Source organism: Palaemon carinicauda, unplaced genomic scaffold (assembly GCF_036898095.1).
Source record: "Palaemon carinicauda isolate YSFRI2023 unplaced genomic scaffold, ASM3689809v2 scaffold244, whole genome shotgun sequence".
Taxonomy (NCBI): Eukaryota; Metazoa; Arthropoda; class Malacostraca; order Decapoda; family Palaemonidae; genus Palaemon; species Palaemon carinicauda.
The window spans coordinates 180,372-203,350 of NW_027170075.1; the positions used below are offsets into that span (position 1 = coordinate 180,372).

At 42.5% G+C, this 22,979-nt stretch overlaps 1 protein-coding gene across 1 annotated transcript in view; it reads left to right on the forward strand.

The window, feature by feature from the left end:
* LOC137636173 (zinc finger protein 721-like) overlaps positions 1–22,645 on the forward strand; it is a 48,895-nt gene extending 26,250 nt beyond the window's left edge. The window contains exons 3-5 of the mRNA XM_068368570.1: positions 11,357–11,490; positions 11,632–12,152; positions 19,866–22,645. Of these exons, the coding sequence (XP_068224671.1) occupies positions 11,357–11,490; positions 11,632–12,152; positions 19,866–21,419 (2,209 nt within the window). The 3' untranslated portion in view covers positions 21,420–22,645. The remainder of the gene's footprint in view (positions 1–11,356; positions 11,491–11,631; positions 12,153–19,865) is intronic.
* The last annotated feature ends 334 nt before the right edge of the window (positions 22,646–22,979 follow it).

Genomic DNA, 22,979 nt, shown 5'->3' on the forward strand with positions numbered 1-22,979 from the left:
TCTTTTCTTTCGGCAGGAGTTACTCCCTGTCAGAGATCTGAACTGCTCTTTGCTCCCTTATCAAAGTTTTTGTTCCCGCAACAATTGGTTAAGGACATAGCTTCTTCACTCGTGCAGAAGGACACCCATGACTTGGTGGCGTCCTCTGCTCGCAAAGGGACTCCTTCGACATCCTTTTCTGCTAGACCTAGGATAGACACTCCGGCGTCCAGATTTATTCCGCCCTTTCGTGGCAGAGCTCCCAGCAGGGGAAGTACTCGTGCCGAGGGAAAGAGAGGAAAGAAGAGAGGAGCCAAGTCCTCACGTGGCAGAGTCTGACTGCCCGCAGCCTCAGACAGCAGTAGGAGCCAGACTGAAGAACTTCTGGCAGGCCTGGGAGAAGAGGGGCGCAGACCAACAATCTGTGAGGTTGCTCAGAGAGGGGTACAAAATTCCATTTGTACGCAAACCTCCTCTAGCGACTTCCCCCATCGACCTCTCTCCCAGGTACCGAGAGGAGTCAAAGAGACAAGCCCTGAACCTAGAAGTGTCTCTATTGCTAGAGAAGGGAGCGGTGGTGAAAGTCTCGGACCTTCAATCACCGGGGTTTTACAACCGTCTCTTCCTAGTACCGAAGAAGACAGGAGGTTGGAGACCGGTGCTAGACGTCAGTGCACTCAACGTCTTTGTTACGAAGACAAAGTTCACCATGGAGACCACGAAATCAGTCTTAGCAGCAGTCAGAAAGGGAGACTGGATGGTCTCTCTCGACCTAAGAGACGCATACTTCCACATCCCCATACACCCAGATTCCCAACCGTTTCTGAGGTTTGTTTTCAACAATGTGGTATACCAGTTTCGGGCCCTGTGCTTTGGCCTAAGTCCTGCTCCTCTCGTGTTTACGAGGCTTATGAGGAATGTAGCAAAATTCCTCCATTTATCGGGAATCCGAGCCTCCCTGTACTTGGATGACTGGCTTCTCAGAGCCTCGTCCAGTCATCGCTGTCTGCAGGATCTTCATTGGACATTGGATCTGACCAAGGAATTGGGACTTTTGGTCAACCTAGAAAAGTCCCAGCTGATTCCATCCCAAACTATACTGTATTTAGGGATGGAGATTCGCAGTCCAGTTTTTCGGGCTTTTCCGTCTGCCCCCCGAATAGAGCAAGCCCTGCTCAAAGTCCAACTGATGTTGAAGAGAGAACGATGCTCAGTCAGGAATTGGATGAGTCTAGTAGGAACTCTATCATCCCTGGAGCAGTTTGTCTCGCTAGGAAGGCTACACCTTCGACCTCCAGTTCCATCTAGCCTTTCACTGGAAAAAGGACAAGACGTTAGAGACGGTCTCAATCCCGATCTCCGAACCAGTAAAGGCATACCTGAATTGGTGGAACGACAATATCAGCCTGAGAGAGGGACTTTCCCTAGCAGTTCAGAACCCAAACCACGTACTATTCTCAGACGCGTCGGATTTGGGTTGGGGTGCGACCCTGGACGGTCGGGAATGCTCAGGTCTGTGGACCTCAAGTCAGAGGAGCATGCACATCAACGGCAAGGAGCTTTTGGCAGTCCACCTGGCCTTGATGAAATTCGAGAGTCTCCTTCGAAACAAAGTGGTAGAGATCAACTCCAACAATACCACAGCCTTGGCATACATTTCCAAGCAAGGAGGCACCCACTCCCTCACGCTGTACGAGATCGCAAGGGACCTGCTCATTTGGTCAAGAGATCGAGGCATCTCCCTGTTAACGAGGTTTATCCAGGGCGACTTGAACGTCTTAGCAGACTGCCTCAGTCGGAGGGGTCAGGTAATTCCTACGGAATGGACCCTCCACAAGGACGTGTGCAAGAGTCTTTGGGCGACTTGGGGTCAACCCACCATAGACCTCTTTGCAACCTCGATGACCAAGAGACTTCCAATCTATTGCTCTCCAGTCCCAGACCCAGCAGCAATACACATAGACGCATTTCTTCTAGATTGGTCTCATCTTGACCTATATGCATTCCCACCTTTCAAGATTGTCAACAAGGTACTGCAGAAGTTCGCCTCTCACGAAGGGACAAGGTTGACGTTAGTTGCTCCCCTCTAGCCCGCGAGAGAATGGTTCACCGAGGTACTTCGATGGCTGGTAGACTTTCCAAGGAGTCTTCCTCTAAGAGTAGATCTGTTACGTCAGCCCCACGTAAAGAATGTACACCAAAGCCTCCCCGCTCTTCGTCTGACTGCCTTCAGACTATCGAAAGACTCTCTAGAGCTCGAGGCTTTTCGAAGGAGGCAGCCAGTGCGATTGCAAGAGCGAGGAGAGCTTCTACCATTAGAGTATACCAGTCGAAGTGGGAAGTCTTCCGAGACTGGTGCAAGTCAGCATCTGTATCCTCGTCCAGTACCTCTGTAGCCCAAATCGCTGATTTTCTCTTACACCTGAGAAAAGTTCGCTCCCTTTCAGCTACCACGATGAAGGGCTACAGGAGCATGTTGGCTTCGGTCTTTCGGCATAGAGGCTTAGATCTTTCCAACAATAAAGATCTACAAGATCTCCTTAAGTCTTTTGAAACCTCTAAGGAACGTCGTTTGGCAACTCCTGGATGGAACTTAGACGTGGTCCTAAGGTTCCTCATGTCAGACAGGTTTGAGCCATTACATTCAGCCTCCCTGAAGGATCTCACTCTCAAGACACTTTTCCTAGTGTGCTTGGCCTCGGCTAAAAGAGTCAGTGAACTGCATGCCTTCAGTAAGAACATCGGCTCTTCTACAGAAAAAGCCACTTGTTTTCTTCAACTTGGTTTCCTGGCCAAAAATGAACTGCCTTCTCGTCCTTGGCCTAAATCTTTTGATATTCTTTGTTTATCAGAGATCGTAGGCAACGAACTGGAAAGAGTGTTATGTCCTGTTAGAGCTCTTAAGTTCTATTTAGCTCGTACTAAGTCATTACGAGGTAAATCTGAGGCATTATGGTGCTCAGTCAAGAAACCATCATTGCCTATGTCAAAGAATGCTTTGTCATATTTTATCAGATTTTTAATACGAGAAGCTCATTCCCACTTGAATGAGAAAGACCGATGTTTGCTTAAGGTTAAGACGCACGAAGTTAGAGCTATAGCAACCTCCGTGGCCTTCAAGCAAAATAGATCTCTGCAAAGTATCATGGACGCGACTTTTTGGAGAAGCAAGTCAGTGTTCGCGTCATTTTACTTAAAATGTCCAGACTCTTTACGAGGACTGCTACACACTGGGTCCATTCATTGCAGCGAGTGCAGTAGTGGGTGAGGGTTCTACCACTACACTTCCCTAATTCCAATATCCTTTTTTAATCTGTCTCTTGAAATGTTTTTTAATATTGTTGTTTTGGGTTGTACGGAAGGCTAAGAAGCCTTTCGCATCCTGGTTGATTTGGCGGGTGGTCAAAGTCATTTCTTGAGAGCGCCCAGATTAGGGGTTTGATGAGGTCCTGTTGGTATGGGTTGCAACCCTTCATACTTCAGCTCCTGGGAGTCCTTCAGCATCCTAAGAGGATCGCTGGGCTTCGTGAGGAAGACAGACTTACAAGGCAGAGTAATCGTCTAAGTCAACTTCCTTACCAGGTACCTATATATTTTGGTTTTGTTATATTGATAACTGTCAAAAACTCTAAGCATATACGCTGTAAACTTAATTAACTCTGGTCTCTACCCACCGCCTTGGGTGTGAATCAGCTATTATATATTCACCGGCTAAGTTAAATATTTAAAAATGATATTTTAATTATAAAATAAATTTTTTAATATACTTACCCGGTGAATATATAAATTAAAGGCCCTCCCTTCCTCCCCAATAGAGACGCAGCGGGACGAGAAGAATTGAAGGCTTGTTTACATGCATGTGTGGTATCTGGCCGATAGTTGGCGCTGGTGGGCACACCCGCAACCTTCATAGCGATCGCTCGCGAGTTTTTGTGTGTGTTTTCTGTCGAGCCGCTGAGCAGCAGCTATTATATATTCACCGGGTAAGTATATTCAAAAATTTATTTTATAATTAAAATATCATTTTACAGTAAATAAGGGTGTAAGTACTTAACCTTACTACCTTCCTCCAGATTGAGGGTTCAAATGTAATGGGAGAATACGTCATTCAAGCTTCCATCCAGCCACAAGATCCGTTGCCGGTCGCTGCCGGCTTCAGGGATGTGGATTGCAATCCAAGGGAGGACTGAAGGACATTCAACAGTAGAGGGGTCTCCTACCGGCAGCCGACACAGCCGGCATAACCTTTCCCGCAGCCTTGCGTCCATAAGGGAAAGACTGAGTGACTATACAGCTGCTTATGTAGGAGCCCAGCCAGCACCACAATCTACCCGGCAAGCGGTGAGATTGTAGAACGACGGCCACAGGGCGATAGCTAGGCCATTGCTAAAGGACAGAGAGGGGCAGGGAAAAGGGTCCTGTATCAAGTGTGGAAGAAGGCGGCAGGATTGCCGCCACTTCCACACAAGGGAGAAACTTTGTTTCAGTATCGACGCCATCTTAGGGGGCAGAAAAATATCTATTCTTTAGCCTAGGGTCTGCCGAAACAGGACTAGTCTTCTAGACCGCAGGGGAGAAGGTGGCGGCATCATACTACCACTTCAGGTGCGGCCTAGGGAGGCATAGCCTCCTATGCCGACAGCTGTAAGCCGGCAGGGGAGTGACTACTCGCCCTGCTGCTCGGCCGCCAGCAGAAAGACTGAATACTTTGAGGTTCTGTCGAAAACTAAAGCCGGGATACTCGCTGGCAAGGGTGGGAGACAGAAAACCCTAGCATAGTCAAGCCGGAGTGAACTACTGTATGGCAAGACCAGATAGGGTTATCGCCTATGGCGGCACTCAGAGGGAAGGAGGGATTACCCTTAAATCTCCACAGGAGACGAGTATCGAGTTATATAAATAATTCTAGGAGATATACTATCTCCCGTTGAATTGCTAAACTGATACACGAGGGTAAACGGGGATTATGTATGAAAGTATACTAAAGCGCATAGGCTATGTAGCCTAGCGCGGGGCGAGATCTTGGTTACCTAAATCGCCGAAACTCTTTAACGTATACAATCGACATAAGGAAGAGGAAAATGTATGCATAAACATATATATCTTTGCTAGTATAATTGTGCCTAATTAGCTTTCATAATTTATTATTGCTATTACAACCGGGAATATCTTTTCTGCTAACTAAATAACACATGCGTCATGAACGACAGCGCCCATGGCGCCTCCGGTGACTGGCCAAGCTTCGAACACATTAAATTACACTAATTTCTCTGTGAGGCAGGAGCTAAAAATTATACACTGTAAAGAATAAGTACTCAACTTCCCAGAGGCAGAAGAAGCTGGAGATTGCATGATTAATCCTCAAATTAACAATCACAAACGTTAGAACAACAAGGAAAACCCCCGTGCGAATTCCCTACAAAAATAGGAATGATCGCCATCTTGGATACTCGTAGTAGTACGGGAGGAAGGGTAACCTTGATAACAGCTCCCTTTCTATTTTTGCCACTCTTCCTCCTCGAAACAAAAACGTTATTCCGGGTGAAGATTGCCATGTGTCGTATCAAGATATACGTCCCCTGATATGATGCGATATCCTTAAGAGAAATTTTAAGGATATTCGCGCCAGAAGTTAGAATTCTGGAGACCTAAAGGTCAATTCTCTGGGAATATCACTGTAGACAAATATCCCTTAGAAAGCTACCAATAGGAACCTTCCATCAGGACGACATGGCTTGAGCCCAAAAAAGATTAAATTCTACAGGTTTTGGTATTAATGTGAGTAAACAAAATTGAATATCTCATGTTATTAATTAAGTTTACAGTATATTGATTGTATTTGTGATACAGAGCAGTAATCATATCCAGAAGCTGTCATGGTTTGTTTATTAGAAATTCAATTTGTTTGGACTCATAGCTCACCCTAATGTTAACTGTACTAAGTGCAATCATTTGGGTTTAATTTCGGGTCAAGTTTGTTGTCGGTGTTTGCATATGAAAAATAGAAGACTGAAGGATTAAATGCAATATTTTTTATGTAACTTTTAAGAAATATTTCTTTGTTCCGTCACTTTATACAAACCTTCGCTATTTATAGGGATATTACTTTCGGCAAGGCTTGAAAATGAGCCATAAGACTTTTAGCGAGGGTTAACTACCCATTCTGCTAGTTAGTAGGGGTAGGGTGGGGTTGCTTGCTACCGCTCCCTCTCACACACCAGTGATTTAGGTCACTTTGGTTTGGGCTCGTTGTCGTTCTTTATCCTCACCAAGTTATATTTTGGACTGCCATTAATGGTTTTTGTTTGTGCTTTTTCTTTAAAGGTATGTGTTTGTGTTGACTTTTGCCGCCATGCGTACCTGCCCTGGACTTGAAGGCTGGCCCTGTGGTATCTTCATGTCGGCCGTGGACACCGACCACCACACCCTTTGCCCCACCTGCAGAGGTCAACGGTGTGATTGTGGTAATATGTGTAATGAGTGTCGGGAGTGGTCTGCCTACCAGTGGGAAAGGTTTGGACGACGGCGGAAGAAGAAGTCAAAGAGGGATAATTCTCTTTTCAAGAATCCTTTGAAGGGAAAAAAACACAAGACCTCTTCTTCTGCCTCCTGACCTTCCTCCGAAGCTCCTACTCGTTCGGCCTCTTCCAAGAGACTGTGGAGCAGTAGCGTAGACAATTCAATTTTTGGCCAATCCTTGTTCTTGAGAGATGGTGTTGTTTCCCTTAGCAAAGGGGCCCCACTTCTCCCCCCGGGTGAGGCCTTGTCTATGTCTTCTGTGTTACAGGTTGGGTCATCCTTGGGGCTCCTGGGTCTGCCCTCCAAGGACTCCTTACTGCAACTTCCCATCCTTCGCTTTGCGAGTTTGCAGCCGTCGTTGACTTCGTAGGAGGATCCTCTAATTCCTGTCGACGTTTTGGTGTCAGAGGCGTCTTCTGTGGCCGATGCCAACGCATCTGCCCCTCCAGACTCTCCGGCTGTTGCTGACGACTACGTTTCCCCTGTTCTGTTCATCCTTCGAGGGGGAAACTAAGTCTATCGTCTTTCTCCTGTGAGTGGTTCTTCCCCTCGGTGAAGTTCTCTCATAGAGACTCCTCTTCGAAGGATTGCTGATCTAGGTGAGCTTACTGATCCCAGGTCTCAGAGCTTGCCCTCCGCTTCACCTGAGAGGTTGTCCTTGACAATCGGGGAAAAGGCACCTCTTCAGGTCTTCAGCCTTGTGTTTGCAGCCGTCCCCCGCAGAGGAGCCTCCGCTTTAGTCGTCCTCTGGGCCTCAACCTTCGCCCATTCCTGGTCATTATCCTGATGATGCTGCTGCTAGTCCTCGGCCATCAACTCTTCTGTGGATCGTTTTCAACCCCTGTTATTGGATGTTTGCCCTTCCAAAGGGGACATCCTAGGTCCAGTTCGACCTTTCTGCCAACCTTCCGTCATCCATCCTGTCTCCTGTTCATCATCCGGATGTTCTTCCGAAGCGTTCAGCTGCGCGCCAACACTCTCCAGCTCCCCAGCACCCTGCAGTGCACCAGTGCTCTCCAACAGCATGTCTTGGCGGTAAAAGGCTATCGCTCAGCCTCAAGCCTTGCCTTAAGACTGAATGGAATGGACATTTCTTCATCGCTAGAACTTTAATTACTCATACGAAGTTAGGAACCTATCTGTCCTCAGTCTGAAGTGAGACCTCCCTTATGGAACGTGGTTCGAGTTCTCAGGTGTCTAAAGAGACCTCCCTATAAACCATTATCGCCACCTAACTTGGAAGACGGTGTTCCTGCTAGCTTTGACTTCGGCCAAGCAAGTTAGTGAACTTCATGGTCTCTCATACGACATCGCCCATTAAAGGAGATGGGGGAGAGGTAACGTTCAGCTTTGTCCCTGAGTTTGTTGCTTAGACTCAGAACCCAGGAGTAGCTGATCTTCAATTCGACTCCTTCCGGATTTAGAGTCTTCGTTTTGTAACAGATGACCCGGACCTCTTACTCTGCCCTGTGAGGAGTTTGAGGCTGTACCTTAAGAGAACAGCCGCAGCCTGTCCCTGTGTGCCTGCACTCTTCGCCAGCTTTGGAAGGACTAAGAGGAGAGTCACCAAGGACACCATCTCAGCATGGATTTGCAAGGTCATAGACCATGTGCTGAATCCAGACCCTCCTCCTTCACGTCACCCCAGAGCTCATGGTGTCAGAGGCGTAGCTATGTCCCCGGCATTCAAGAGGAACTTCTTAGAAACAGGTTCTTCAGGCTGAGGTGATGAAATGTCAGAACACTTTCACAATCCACTACCTGCAAGATATGACCCACAGGAGGCTCGATACGTTTTCTATCGGCCCAGTGGTGGCTGCACAACAGCTGGTATAATACCTCAAGCTCCTTATTGGACAAGTAGCAGAAAGTTCAGGGTACTGTTTACTTGGTTTTAATTCTGCGTGAATGAAAATGTTTGACTGGCTCTTATTCTTTTCTTCATCGTCCCCTCTCTTGGTGAAAGCAGCATCCTGGGTTCTCTGCATACGCTGAACTCAAACCACTGCAGGTAAACCATGCTCCCTTGTGTACCTAGTATTAAGCTAATATTGTTGCGTCCTTATACAGGTGCGAGGTTTTATTAGGAAAGTCTTGGTTACAACAGTTTTCACTACAAAAGACTCGAAATAACTTTTATCTGGACAGTCACACTTCTAAATATATCAACATACAGCTTGCGTAGGCCACGTTGTGATCAGGGCAACACCTGCCGTGGGTGTTTGGAGTCGTCTGCCTCCCAGTGGGAGAGCTTTGGACGTAGGTACAAGAAGTCTTAAGAGAGATTCTTTGTCTTCGGGGTCCTCATCGAAGTCAAAGAATCCTCTGACCACTTAATTGACCCCCTGATCTCTTCCCGAATCTCTTACTCGATCGGTCTCCCGGGGAACGTTCAAACAGAAGCACAGACCGTGTAACACTAGGTCAACTTTGGGGTTCGAGGGACAGAACTGTGTTGATATTTTACAGGTGTGTCCATCACTGGGTATGGCTGGTCCCCTGTCGAACAAAGTGTTGTTCGAGCTTCTCCATTGATCTTCTGAGACTAAGTGACACTGTCTTCGTCTGAGGTGGATCTGTTTGTCGATGAGTGTTGTCCTTGGCTATCCTGGAGTTTCTGCTACCTTGCCCACAGAGGGGTCTTCCCTTTGTCTTTGCCTGCTGTGGAACTATAAAATGAGACATAATTCTTTTGTGTTTTACAGTTAAGGAACCTTTTCCTTGCCAGTTATCTCTTGCTAGACCAGAGAGAATGATTGCATAGCATTCATTACCATAGTGTTTATTGATTCTATATAGTTCACAGACTGTAAGTGGACCCATCAGGGAAAATAGGCTTGAGGCTGGATACCATATATCATGTATTATTGCTATCTCATAATTATTTTTATCATTGTCAGTCGTTTTCCATCATAATATAATTGCCTCATATATATTGACAGATTTTCCATGGGTAGTGTTTCACATACACATCCCCAGAAACAAGTGACAATAAAGTGGCATAGAAAGAGTTCAGCAGCAGTCAAAGTTAAGGGTTGTCAATGTCCAAACCCTGCTGACTCCCTTTGTTGAAAATGAACCATAATGTTGCGTGGTTCTCCTTTAAGCTTGAAGCTTTCTTAAGTCGCGAGCTTGGAACTTTCTTATGTCACAAACTTGGAACTTTGTTTGAATACTTTGACCTTGACCGAATAGGCTCTTTTTTGGTGTTATTTGCTAAGAAATTTGCTTCATAAACCTTTTATATTTTATATTTTATTTTTGGGGTGTGGGGTGTCTTAAAAAAAAGAAAGTTACTTGTGTTTTGTATTGATATAGGAGTGCCCAATGAATGGGCAGCTTTTTTTTTTTTCTAAATAATTTTTATGCCTAGTTTTTATTCAATTCTTATTCCACGTCATAAGAATGAACTTTTGTTGCTAAGTCGTCTTCCCTTCGTTCAAGTATCCCCAGAAGGACAAATGCCCACTTGCAAGCTTAAGAAGTCTTCAGGAGTACACCTTCCCCCTCTCTCTGATTTGGGTGGCTCTTACCAAGGCGAGGGAAACCAGTCGTCTTTCCTTCCTTGGCCCTCATCGCTCCCTTCTGACCACAGAAGAACTGGTTCCCAGACCTCTTTGTGGTCTTAGTGGAGCCTCCTGTCTGATTGCTAGAGAGATCAGATCTACACGAACAGCCCCAATTTAACCGTTTCAATCAGGGGCTCTACATGCTTCATCTTTATGCTTGGAACCTGCCAGGAGGTTCTCAAGGTAAGAAGGCTTTTCGTTTAGTTAGCCTCAGACATTTGACGCTCTACACGTTGAGTTTATCAAGTCAGTTGGGCAGACCCTGCAGTCGAAAATTGCAGAATTCCTGGTCGATCTTCACAGGGATGGAGGGTATCTGTTGTTCTTGAGAAGGTACTGGACAGCACAAAGGCAACCAGAAAGAAACAACTTACCAAGGGAGTAATGTTACTTTGCCATAATACTAGAACCAAAGCAAAGGCAGAGGGAGAGATATGAAAGAGTTTGTGGTAAATGTTCCTGTCTGTCCAAGATTACTATAAAGCCTTTTGCTGTTCATAAATCTGGAGGAAGGCTCAGAGGTGCATAGCAGTATTATTAAGACAATTTTGATGGTGACTGGAGAGGAAGTACAGTAAAGGAAATAAGACAATGGATGAAATGTCTTTGTCTTTTTGAAGAGCAAGGAGAAAACTATTTAAAGAATAAAACCAATAATGTCACAGGAAATACTCTGGATTATAGAATCTACAGAGGATATAAGATTTTTAGATGCCTGAAATGTGTAACAAGAACAGATAGAGCACAAATCAATGTCTTTGGTTTGTGTGTTTAGGGAAAATGCAAATTACAGAACTTTATGAATTTATCTTTTAATTTTAGAAAACTTCATTATTTTTATTGAGTTTTGCTCTTCTCAAACTGATTGTAATTTTCTATTCTTTCAGACTTTTCATCTCAAAGGAAGGAATCCTCCACCTCTTGCCGCTAAAGCTTGTAAGCTACTGAAGGTATATGCAGAGACCTAAGACTGGAAAAGAAAGGGTCATGTTGGAAGTTTTTGTTGTACAGTATGATGTCTGAGGATAGGAAGTTTAGTCTTAATTTCCTCTTTGAAGTCTATTGAAAATAATATTAAGGGGTTTGTCATCTTGTGATAAGGAGAGGATGATGAATTCTGAACCACCTTTTGAATTTTCAATGAAAAGTGAAATTGAAGATCTATTTTCACCTGCAGTTGATCCAGAAAATAATGATACGTCTGGCAGTGTTGCTCTCTTTAATGATGGCGCTCTTTTATTGGATCCAAAAATGGAAGTCAAAGTAGAGCCAGAAATATTTGATTCTAGCGAAAGCAACTTGAAAAATTCCTACGAGTACGGTGCATCAGTGAGTGAAAACGGTTCGGTAAGTTGTAAAGGGGACGTCGACGAGGAGGAAAATGTAGAGACTTGCTTAAGGACAGTTTTGAAAGAGGATGAAGGTAAAGAAAAAGGAAGACTTTCTTGTGTAATCAGTGGAAGAGAATTATTACAGAAAGATGTTTTGAATCAAGAGGTGAATCAAATAAATGAGAAGCAGATAAAAAAAAGGATATTTGGTAATGTTAACTCCAATGCTCTAGGTAGAAAGCGATGCACATGCAGTGACTGTGGGAAAACGTTTTCTAATAAAAAATATCTTACAGTGCATTTAAGAAATCACATGGGAGAGAGGCCATACAAATGTGATATCTGTAGCAAAACATTTATTACAAAAGCACGTCTCGCTACACATTTAAGAATTCACACGGGAGAGAGGCCATACAAATGTAATGTCTGTAGCAAAACATTTACTACAAAAGCACCTCTCACTTCACATTTAAGAATTCACACGGGAGAGAAGCCATACAAATGCAATGTCTGTTGCAAAACATTCAATAGACAATTTCATCTCACTAGACATTTAAGAATTCACACAAGAGAGAAGCAATACAAGTGCGATGTCTGTAGCAAAACATTTACTAGAGAAGCACATCTCACTGTACATTCAAGACTTCACAAGGGAGAGAAGCCATACAAATGTAATGTCTGTAGCAAAACATTTAATACAAAAGCACATCTCGCTACACATTTAAGAATTCACACAGGAGAGAAGCTATACAATGTAATGTCTGTAGCAAAACATTTATTTTAAAAGCATATCTCACCAGCCATTTAAGAATTCACACAGGAGAGAAGCCATACAAGTGCGATGTCTGTAGCAAAGCATTTACTTCAAAAAAATATCTCTCTAGACATAAGAAATCACATGAGAGATCTATTCCAATGTCATGAATGTGGCAAAATAAATAATTTAAAACAGAGACTCTATAAACATTTAAGAACTCACATGGAAGAAAAACCATTCATGTGCACGGACTGTGGTAAAGCATTTTGCTCTGAAGGTTTCCTCAAGAATTATCATAGAAGGAGGTGCTATAAAATCTGATATTGTGATCTGGAATAAAGAAGAAAAAACAGCAGAGATTATAGATGTGAGAGTTCTTACCCCTTCGCACGATTACCCAGGCCGTTAACTCTCAGAGTCGACGCGGTGCCTCCAAACAGATCATGTGAAGCACAGAGCAGCACCCCAGGTCAGGCATTAGCCAGTTAGTTTTTTTAACTTACACCCACCTAACGGTGAGTCTCCACTGTAAATATGGTAAGGGTATGTATGTAGTGCCATAACAAATGACAGATTTGGAAATAATTTGTATTTTTGTTGTATCCTTGTACAATCCTGGAGCTCTTAACCCTTTTACCCCCAGGCTATTTAGAAATTTCCAACCCTTAACCCCCATGGGGTTATTTTTTTTCACACACATTTTGCAGTATATTTTTTTTAAATTGCTCTAAAAGCCTTAATTTTTGACATAGAGGGGTCAGGTTGGTCTCATTCTCTTGGAAAATGCCTGAAGCTTCTTAAGAAATTATCAAAAGTATGCAAAAAAAATGTTAAATAAAATTTTTTTGCAAGGACGCACCGGTTCGTCCATGGGGGTAAAGGGATGAGTTTTGTGAAACGTACCAGTACGTCCTTTGGGGGTAAAAGGGTTAACACATACTGATCCCGCCATCACCTTCCCTCAGGAAGTCTTGCCGCAATTGCACAGTGACTTTCAGTTACAAGTGGTGGTGTGAGCAGAGTGGTTGGTCCAACTCTTGCTCTCCCTTCGCTAAGTAGCTAAAAGTTACTATTAGAAGCCAAGGGGCAAAAGCAAATTGCCACTAGCCAAAGGGAGCAAATAGTTGACAGTCTGGTGCAGTGAAGAAATAGGAATGATAAAGAATAAACTATATAAGAGAAAAATTAAATTTTTTTAAGATAGATAACAATGTTGAATTAATAAGCATTATAAAAACCAGGAAATGAAACATCGCCAACCGATAAAACATTTGTATCAAGTTTGAACTTGTAAATATCTACTGATTCAGTTGCAGGGGCAGTAGTTGATTGGCTTGGTCACAGCCTAAATAAAGCTAAGAGAATAATATACAGCATTAAGCCTTTTGAAACAATGTTGGTGACATTGTCTCTTTTTGAAAGTAATACTGGATGATTCTACCTGCTTCTTGTACTGTAGTGAAGTTATGAATGTTAGCAGGAAGGAAGAATCAAAATCCAGTCTTACTTGTATTGGAATATGAAGCCTTGCAATTATTTACAAAGTACTATGGTATGGAGATAGCTTCATTTTGGGGGTTTGAATATAAGTATAGTAATAAGGTAGAAAAGTATTTTTTAAGATTTATGTGATTTTCTTGATGTAATCTGTTTAATGTTCTTAGTGATTAGAGGAAAATCTTCATTAAAATGTCTAGATATTTTGTTTTTCTTTCATTTCCACAAATGCTCTTCTCAAACATTTCAGTCTGCATTGGTCTCTCTGGAGAGAGAGTTTCTCATCAAATGATTTTACAGCATTCTTAGTACAGTACTGTATTCAGGTTTCACAAGAATGAAGTTAAGATTTAGACATATTTTGCTGAGTAATATTTCAAGTCTCAGGGCTGGGTCTTCTGGGTAAAATCCATAACCCAATTTATTTAAGAATAAATTCTACAGGTTTCAGTATTAATGTGATTTTACAAAATTGAATATCTGATGTTATTAATGAAGTTTACAGTATATTGATTGTATTTGTGGTACAGAGCAGTAATCATGTCCAGAGGCTGTCATGGTTTGTTTTTGGAAATATTATTTGTTTGGGCTCATAGCTCACCCTATTGTTAACTGTAATAAGTGCAATCATTTGGGTTTAATTTCGGGTCAAGTTTGTTTTTGGTGTTTGCATATGAAAAATAGAAGACTGAAGGATTAAATACAATATTTTTTTATGTAACTTTTAAGAAATATTTCTTTGTTCCATCACTTTATACAAACCTTCACTATTTATAAGTATATTACTTCGCCGAGGCTGGAAAATGAGCTCTAAGACTTTTAGCAAGGGCTAACTACTCTTTACACTAGTTAGTGGGGGTTGCTTGCTGCCGCTCCTTCTCACACACCGGTGATTTAGCTCACTTTGGTTTTGGCTCGTCGTTCTTCATCCTCACCAAATTATATTTTGGACTGCCATTAATGGTTTTTGTTTGTGCTTTTTCTTTAATAGTATATGTTTGTGCTGACTTTACCACCATGCGTACCTGCCCAGGACTTGAAGGCTTGCCCTGCGGTACCCTCATATAGGCCGTGGTCACCGACCTCCACACCCTTTGTCCCACCTGGAGAGGTCAACGGTGTGATTGGGGTATTAAGTGTAATGAGTGTCGGGAGTGAGCTGGCTCCCAGTGGGAAAGGTTCGGGCAACGGTGGAAGAAGTCAAAGCGAGATACAGTATTTCTCTTTCCAATGTTCCTTTAAAGGGAAAAAAACACAAGACCTCTTCTTCTGCCTCCTGACCTTCCTCAGAAGCTCCTACTCATTTGGTCTCTTCCGAGATACTGTGGAGCAGTAGCGTAGACCCTTCAATTTGTGGCCAACCCCTGTCCTTGAGAGATGGCATTGTTTCCCTTAGCAAAGCGGCCCCACTTTTCCCCCTGGGTGAGGCCTTGTCCCCGTCTTCTGTGTTACAGGTTTGGTCATCCTTGGGGCTCCCGGGTCTGCCCTCCAAGGACTCCTTGCTGCAACTTATCCTCCGCGTTGCGAGAGTGAAGCCGTCGTTAACTTCGTAGGAGGATCTTCTAATTCCTGTCGACGTTTTGGTGTCAGAGGCGTCTGCTGTGGCCGCTGCCGACACATCTGCCCCTCCAGACTCTCTGGCTGTTGCTGACAACTACGTTTCCCCTGTTCTGTCCATCCTTCGAGGGGGAAACGAAGTCCATCGTCTGTCTCCTGTGAGTGGTTCTTCCCCTCGGAGGAGTTCTCTCATAGAGACTCCTCTTCGGAGGACTGCTGATCTAGGTGAGCTTACTGATCCCACGTCTCAGAGCTCCCCCTACGCTTCACCTGAGAGGTTGCCCTTGACCATCGGTGAAAAGGCGCCTCTTCAGGTCTTCAGCCTTGTGTTTGCAGCCATCCCCCACAGAGGAGCCTCCGCTTTAGTCGTCTTCTGGCCCTCAACCTTTGCCCATTACTGGTCATTATATGACAATGCTGCCGCTAGTCCTTGGCCGTCTACTTTTCTGTGGATCGTTTGCGATCCCTATTAGTGGATGTTCGCCCTTCCAAAAGGTACATCCTTGGTCCAGTTCGACCTTTTCGCCAACCTGCCGTCATCCTTCCTGTCTCCTGTACATCATCCGCATGTTCTTCCGAAGCGTTCAGCTGCGCACCAACACTCTCCTGCTCGCCCGCGGCCTGCAGTGCACCAATGCTCCCCAACAGCATTTCTTGGCGGTAAAAGCCTATCGCTCAGCCTCAAGCCTCACCTTTAGACTGAATGGAATGGATATTTTTTTATCGCTAGAACTTTCCTTACTCATATGGAGTTATGAACTTACCTGTCCTCAGTCTGAAGCGAGACCTCCCCCATGGAACAGGGTTCGAGTTCTCAGGTCTCTAACGAGGCTTCCCTGTAAATCATTATCGCCACCTAACTTGGAAGACAGTGTTCCTGCTAGCTTTGGCTTCGGCAAAGCAAGTTAGTGAACTTCATGGTCTCTCCTATGACATCACCCATTCAAGGATATGGGGGAGAGGTAACATTCAGCTTTGTCCCTGAGTTTGTTGCTAAGACTCAGAACCCGGGGAGTAGCGGATCCTCGATTCGACTTCTTCCGGATTTTGAGTCTTTGTTCTGTAACAGATGACCCTGATCATCTCTTACTCTCCCCAGTGAAGAGTTTGTGGTTGTACCATAAGAGAACAGCTGCAGCCTCTCCCCGTGTGCCTGCACTCTTCGCCAGCTCAGGAAGAACCAAGAGGCGGGTCACCAAGAACACCATCTCAGCATAGATTTGCAATGTCATAGACCATGTGCTGAATCCAGACCCTCCTCCTTCACGTCACCCCAGAGCTCATGTTTTCAGGGTCGTAGCTACGTCCCTGGCATTCAAGAGGAACTTCTCAGAAACAGGTTCTTCAGGCTGGGGTGTGGAAACATCAGAACACTTTCACAGCCCACTGCCTGCAAGATATGACCCACAGGGGGCTCGATACGTTCTCTATCGTCCCAGAGGTGGCTGCACAACAGCTGGTATAATATCTCAAGCTCTTTATTTGACAAGTAGCAGAAAGTTGAGGGCACTGTTTACCCGGTTTTAATTCTGCGTGAATGAAAAGGTTTGACTGGCTCTTATTCTTTTCTTCATCGTCCCTTCCCTTGCGGAAAGCAGCATACTTGGTTCTCTGCATACGCTGAACTCAAACCACTGCAGGTAAACCATGCTCCCTTGTGTACCTAGTATTAAGGTAATACTGTTGCATCCACATACATTGGCGAGGTTGAATTAGGAAAGTCTTGATTACAATAGTTATTATTACAAAACATTCAAAATAACTTTTATCTGGACGGTCACACTTCTAAATATACCTACATACAGCTTGCATAGGCTGCGTTGTGATCAGGGCAACACCTGCCCTGGGTGTCTGGAGTGGTCTGCTTCCCAGCTGGAGAGCTATGGACGTAGGTGCAAGAAGTCTTGAGATAGATTCTTTGCCTTCGGGGTCCTCATCGAAGTCAAAGAAACTTCTGACTTCAACGTTCAAGCAGAAGGATAGACCATTTAACACCAGGTCAACTTTGGGATTCAAGGGACAGAACTGTGGTGATATTTTACAGATGTGGCCATCGCTGGGTATGTCTGGTCCCCTGTCGAACAAGGCGTTGTTGGAGCTTCTCCATTGAGCTTCTGAGAGAAAGTGACACTGGCTTCGTCTGATGTGTATCTGTTGCCGATGACTGTTGTTCTTGGCTACACTGGAGTTTCAGCTGCCTTGCCCACAGAGGGGTGTACCCCTTTATCTTTGCCTGTTGTGGAACTATAAAATGAGACATAATTCTTTTGTGTTTTACAGTTGAGCAACCTTTTTCTTGCCATTTATCACTAGCTGGATCATAGAGAATGATTGCATAGCATTGATTGCCATAGTGTTTATTGATACTGTATATATCACAGACCGTAAGTGGACCCTTCAGTGAAAATAGGCTAAAGGCTGGATACCATTTATCAGGTATTATTTCTATCTCATGATTATTTTTATCACTGTCAGTCGTTTTCCCATTATAATATAATTGCCTCATATATAATGACAGATTTTCCATGGGTAGTGTTTCACATACACGTCTCCAGAAACAAGTGACCATAAAGTGGCATAGAAAGAGTTCAGCAGCAGCCAAAGTTAAAGATTGTCAATGTCCAACCCTGCTGACTCCTTTTGTAGATAATGAACCATAATGTTGCTTGGTTCTCCTTTAAGCTTGAAGCTTTCTCAAGTCACAAGCTTGGAACTTTCTTAATTCATAAGTTCCAAGCTTGAAACTTTCGTATGTTGCAAGCTTAGAACTTTCTTATGTCACAAACTTGAAGCTTTTTTATGTCACAAACTTGGAAATTTGTTTGAATACTTTGACCTTGACCGAAAAGGCACTTTTTTGGTGTTAACCCTTTTACCCCCAGGGTATTTGAAAATTTCCAACCCTTAACCCCCAGGGGTTATTTTTTTTTTCAAGCACATTTTGCAGTATATATTTTTAAATTTGCTCTAACTGCCTTAATTTTTGTCATAGAGAGGTCAGGTTGGTCTCATTCTCTTGGAAAATGCCTGAAGTTTCTCAAAAAATTATCAAAAATATGCAAAAAAAAAATAAATTAAATAGCAGTTTTTTGCAAGGACGTACCAGTACGTCCATGGGGGAAAAGGGATGAGTTTTGTGAAACATACCAGTACGTCTTTTGGGGGTAAAAGGGTTAATTGCTAATAAATTTGTATCATAAGCCTTTTATATTTTATATCTTATTTTTTGGGTGTGGGGGTGTCTTGAAAAAAAAGAAAGGTACTTGTGTTATTTTTTTATTGATATAGGAGTGCCCAATGAGTGGGCTTTTTTTTTTTTTTAATAACTTTTCTGTCTAGTTTTTATTCAAGTCTTATCCCATCTCATAAGAATGAACTTTTGTTGCCAAGTCGTATTCCCTTCGTTCAAGTATCCCTAGAAGGACAAATGCCCACTTATAAGCTTAAGAAGTCGTCAGGTGTACACCTCCGCCCTCTCTCTGATTTGGGCGGCTCTTATCAAGGCGAGGGAAACTAGTCGTCTTTTCTTGGCCCTCATCGCTTCCTTCTGGCCTCGGAAGGACTGGTTCCCAGACCTCTTTGTGGTCTTAGTGGAGCCTCTCTCTGTCTGATTGGTAGAGAAATCAGATCTACACGAACAGCCTCACTTTCATCGTTTTCATCAGGGGCTCCACATGCTTCATCTTCATGCTCGGAGCCTGTCAGGAGGTTCTCAACGTAAGAAGGCTTATCGTTTAGTTAGCCTCAGACATTTGACGCTCTACACGTTGAGTTTATCAAGTCAGTTGGGCAGTTTGTTTGACGCTGGTACTGGATGAAAGGTCATTCTTCATCCAGACCCTCTCAGTCGAAAATTGCAGAATTCCTGGTCCATCTTCACAGGGATGGAGGGTATCTGTTGTTCTTGAGAAGGCACTGGACAACACAAAGGCAACCAGAAAGAAACAACTTACCAAGTGAGTAATGTTACTTTGCCATAATACTAGAACCAAAGCAAAGGCAGAGGGAGAGATATGAAAGAGTTTGTGGTAAATGTTCCTGTCTGTCCAAGATTACTATAAAGCCTTTTGCTGTTCATAATTCTGGAGGAAGTCTCAGAGGTGCATAGCAGTATTAGCAAGACAATTGTGATGGTGACTGGAGAGGAAATGCAGTAAAGGAAATAAGACATTGGACGAAATGTCTTTGTCTTTTTGAAGAGCAAGGGGAAAACTATTTAAAGAATAAAACCAATAATGTCACAGGAGATACTGTGGATTATAGAATCTACAGAGGATATGAGATTTTTAGATGCCTGAAATGTGTAACAAGAGCAGATAGAACACAGATCAATGTCTGTGGTTTGTATGTTTAAGAAAAATGCAAAGTACATAACTTTATAAATTTATTTTATTTTTTAGAAAACTACATTATTTTTATTGAGTTTTGCTCTTCCCCAACTGATTGTAATTTTCTATTATTTCAGACTTTTCATCTCAATGGAAGGAATCATCCACCTCTTGCCGCTAAAGCTTGTAAGCTACTGAAGGTATATGCAAGAGACGTAAGACTGGAAAAGAAAGGGTCATGTTGGAAGTTTTTGTTGTACAGTATGATGTCTGAGAATAGGAAGTTTAGTCTTAATTTCCTCTTTGAAGTCTGTTGAAAATAATATTAAGGGGTGTGTCATCTTGTGATAGGGAGAGGATGATGAATTCTGAACCACCTTTTGAATTTTCAATGAAAAGTGAAATTGAAGATCTATTTTCACCTGCAGTCGATCCAGAAAATAATGATACGTCTGGCAGTGTTGCTCTCTTTAATGATGGCGCTCTTTTCTTGGACCCAAAAATGGAAGTCAAAGTAGAGCCAGAAATATTTGATTCTAGCGAAAACGGTTCATTAAGTTGTAAAGGGGATGTCAATGATGAGGAAAGTGTAGACACTTACTTAGGGAGAGCTGTGAAAGAGGATAAAGGAAAAGAAAAGGGAAGACTTTTGTGTGTAATCAATGGAAGAGAATTATTACAGAAAGATGTTTTGAATCAAGAGGTGAATCAAATAAATGAGAAGCAGATTAAAAAGAGGATCTTTGGTAATGTTAACTCCAATGCTCTAGCTAGAAAGCGATGCACATGCAGTGAATGTGGGAAAGCTTTTCGTGATAGATATGGTCTTTCATCACATTTAAGAATTCACACGGGAGAGAAGCCATACACATGTAAAGTCTGTAGCAAAGCATTTACTACAAAACCAAATCTCACCTTACATTTAAGAATTCACACGGGAGAGAAGCCACACAAGTGCGATGTCTGTGGCAAAGCATTTACTACGAAACAACGTCTCACTAGACATGTAGGAATTCATATGGAAGAGAAGCCATACAAATGTGATGTCTGTAGCAAAACATTTACTTCAAAATATAATTTCACTATACATTTAAGAATTCACACGGGAGAGAAGCCATACAAATGTAATGTCTGTAGCAAAACATTTACTACAATAGGACATCTCACTGTACATTTAAGAATTCACACGGGGGAGAAGCCATACAAATGTCATGTCTGTAGCAAAACATTCAATATAAAAGGACGTCTCACTGAACATTTAAGAATTCATACGGGAGAGAAGCCATACAAGTGCGATGTCTGTAGCAAAGCATTTACTATGAAAGAACTTCTCAATAGACATACAGGAATTCATATGGAAGAGAAGCCATACAAATGTAATGTCTGTAGCAAAACATTTATTGCAAAAGGACGTCTCGCTACACATTTAAGAATTCACACGGGAGAGAAGCCATACAAATGCAATGTCTGTAGCAAAACATTCAATGTAAAAAGACGTCTCACTGAACATTTAAGAATTCACACAGGAGAGAAGCCATACAAGTGCGATGTCTGTGGCAAAACATTTATTGCAAAAGGACGTCTCGCTACACATTTAAGAATTCACATGGAAGAGAATCCATACAAATGCAATGTCTGTAGCAAAGCATTAACTTCAAAACAATCTCTCACTAACCATTTAAGAATTCACACGAGAGAGAAGCCATACAAATGCAATGTCTGTAGCAATGCATTCACTTGGAAAAAATCTCTCACTGAACATTTAAGAATTCACAGGGGAGAGAGGCCATACAAATGCAACATCTGTAGCAAATTCTTTACTTCGAAAAAATATCTCACTGAACATAAGAAATCACATGAGAGATCTATTCCAGTGTCATGAATGTGGCAAAACAAATAATTTAAAACAGAGACTCGATAAACCTTTAGGAACTCACATGGAAGGGAAACAATCAAGTGAAAGGACAGCGGTAAAGCTTTTTGGTCTGAAGGTTTCCTCAAGAAACATCATAGAAGGAGGTGCTATAAAATCTGATATTGTGATCTGGAATAAAGAAGAAAAAACAGCAAAGATTATAGATGTGAGAGTTCTTATACCTTCGCATGATTTCCCAGGTGACATTGTGCCTCCAAACAGATAATTCAAAGCAGAGTAGCCCCCCTGGTCAGGCACAAGCCAGTTAGTTTTTTTAACTTACACCCACCTAACGGTGAGTCTCCATGTAAATATTGTAATTTTTGTAAATAATGCCCTAACATATGACAGATTTCGAAATAATTTGTTAATTTTCTCATGAATCCCTGTACAATCCTGAAGCTCTTAACACATACTGGTCCCGCCATCATCTTCCCCCAGGAAGTCCTGTCGCAATTGCAAAGTGACATTCAGTTACAAGTACAGGTGTGAGTAGGGTGGTTGGTCCAACTCTTGCTCTCCCTTCGCTAAGTAGCTAAAAGTTTTACAGCTAGTTCCAGCTGTTACCAGAATGCAGCTCCAGTGTAAAGAGCTCCAGGTTTGTATAGTTAGGAAAAATACAAAGTATTTCCAAATATGTCATTTTAGCATAATTGTTACTATCAGAAGCCAAAACAAAAGCAAATTGCTACTAGCCCAAGGGATCAAATAATTGACAGCCTGGTGCAGTAAAGAAATAAGAATGTAAAGAATAAACTATATAAGAGAAATGAAAAATTAGATTATTTTAAGATAGATATCAATGTTTAATGAATAAGCATTATAAAAAATAGGAATGGAAACATCATCAACAGAAAAACATTTGTACTAAGTTTGAACTTGGAAATATCTGCTGATTCAGTTGCAGGAGCAGTAGTTGATTGGCTTGGTCACAGCCTAAACAAAGCTTAGGGAATAATATACAGCATTAAGCCTTTTGAAAGAATGCTGGTGACATTGTCTCTTTTTTAAAGAAATACTGGATGATTCTACCTGCTTCTTGTACTGTAGTGAAGTTATAAATGTTAGCAGGAAGGAAGAATCAAAATCCAGTCTACTTGTATTGGAATCTGAAGCCATGCAATTATTTAATAAGTACTATGGTACGGAGAGAGTTGTGTTTATGATTGTTGAATAGAAGTGTAGTATTAAGGTAGAAAAGTATAATTTTTAAATATTTTCTGATTTTGTTGATGTAATATATTTTATGGTCGTAGGGATTAGTTTAGGTTATATAGTTTTCATTGGATTGTCCTTGAGAGGAAAATGTTCATTAAAATGTCTAGATATTTGGTTTCTCTTTCATTTCCACAAATACTCTTCTCAGACATTTCAATCTGCATTGGTCTTCCTGGAGAGAGAGTTTCTCATCAAATGATTTTACAGCATTCTCAGTACAGTACTGTATTCAGGTTTCACAAGAATGAAGTTAAGATATAAAGATATTTTGCTGAGTAATATTCCAAGTCCCAGGGCTGGGTCTTCTGG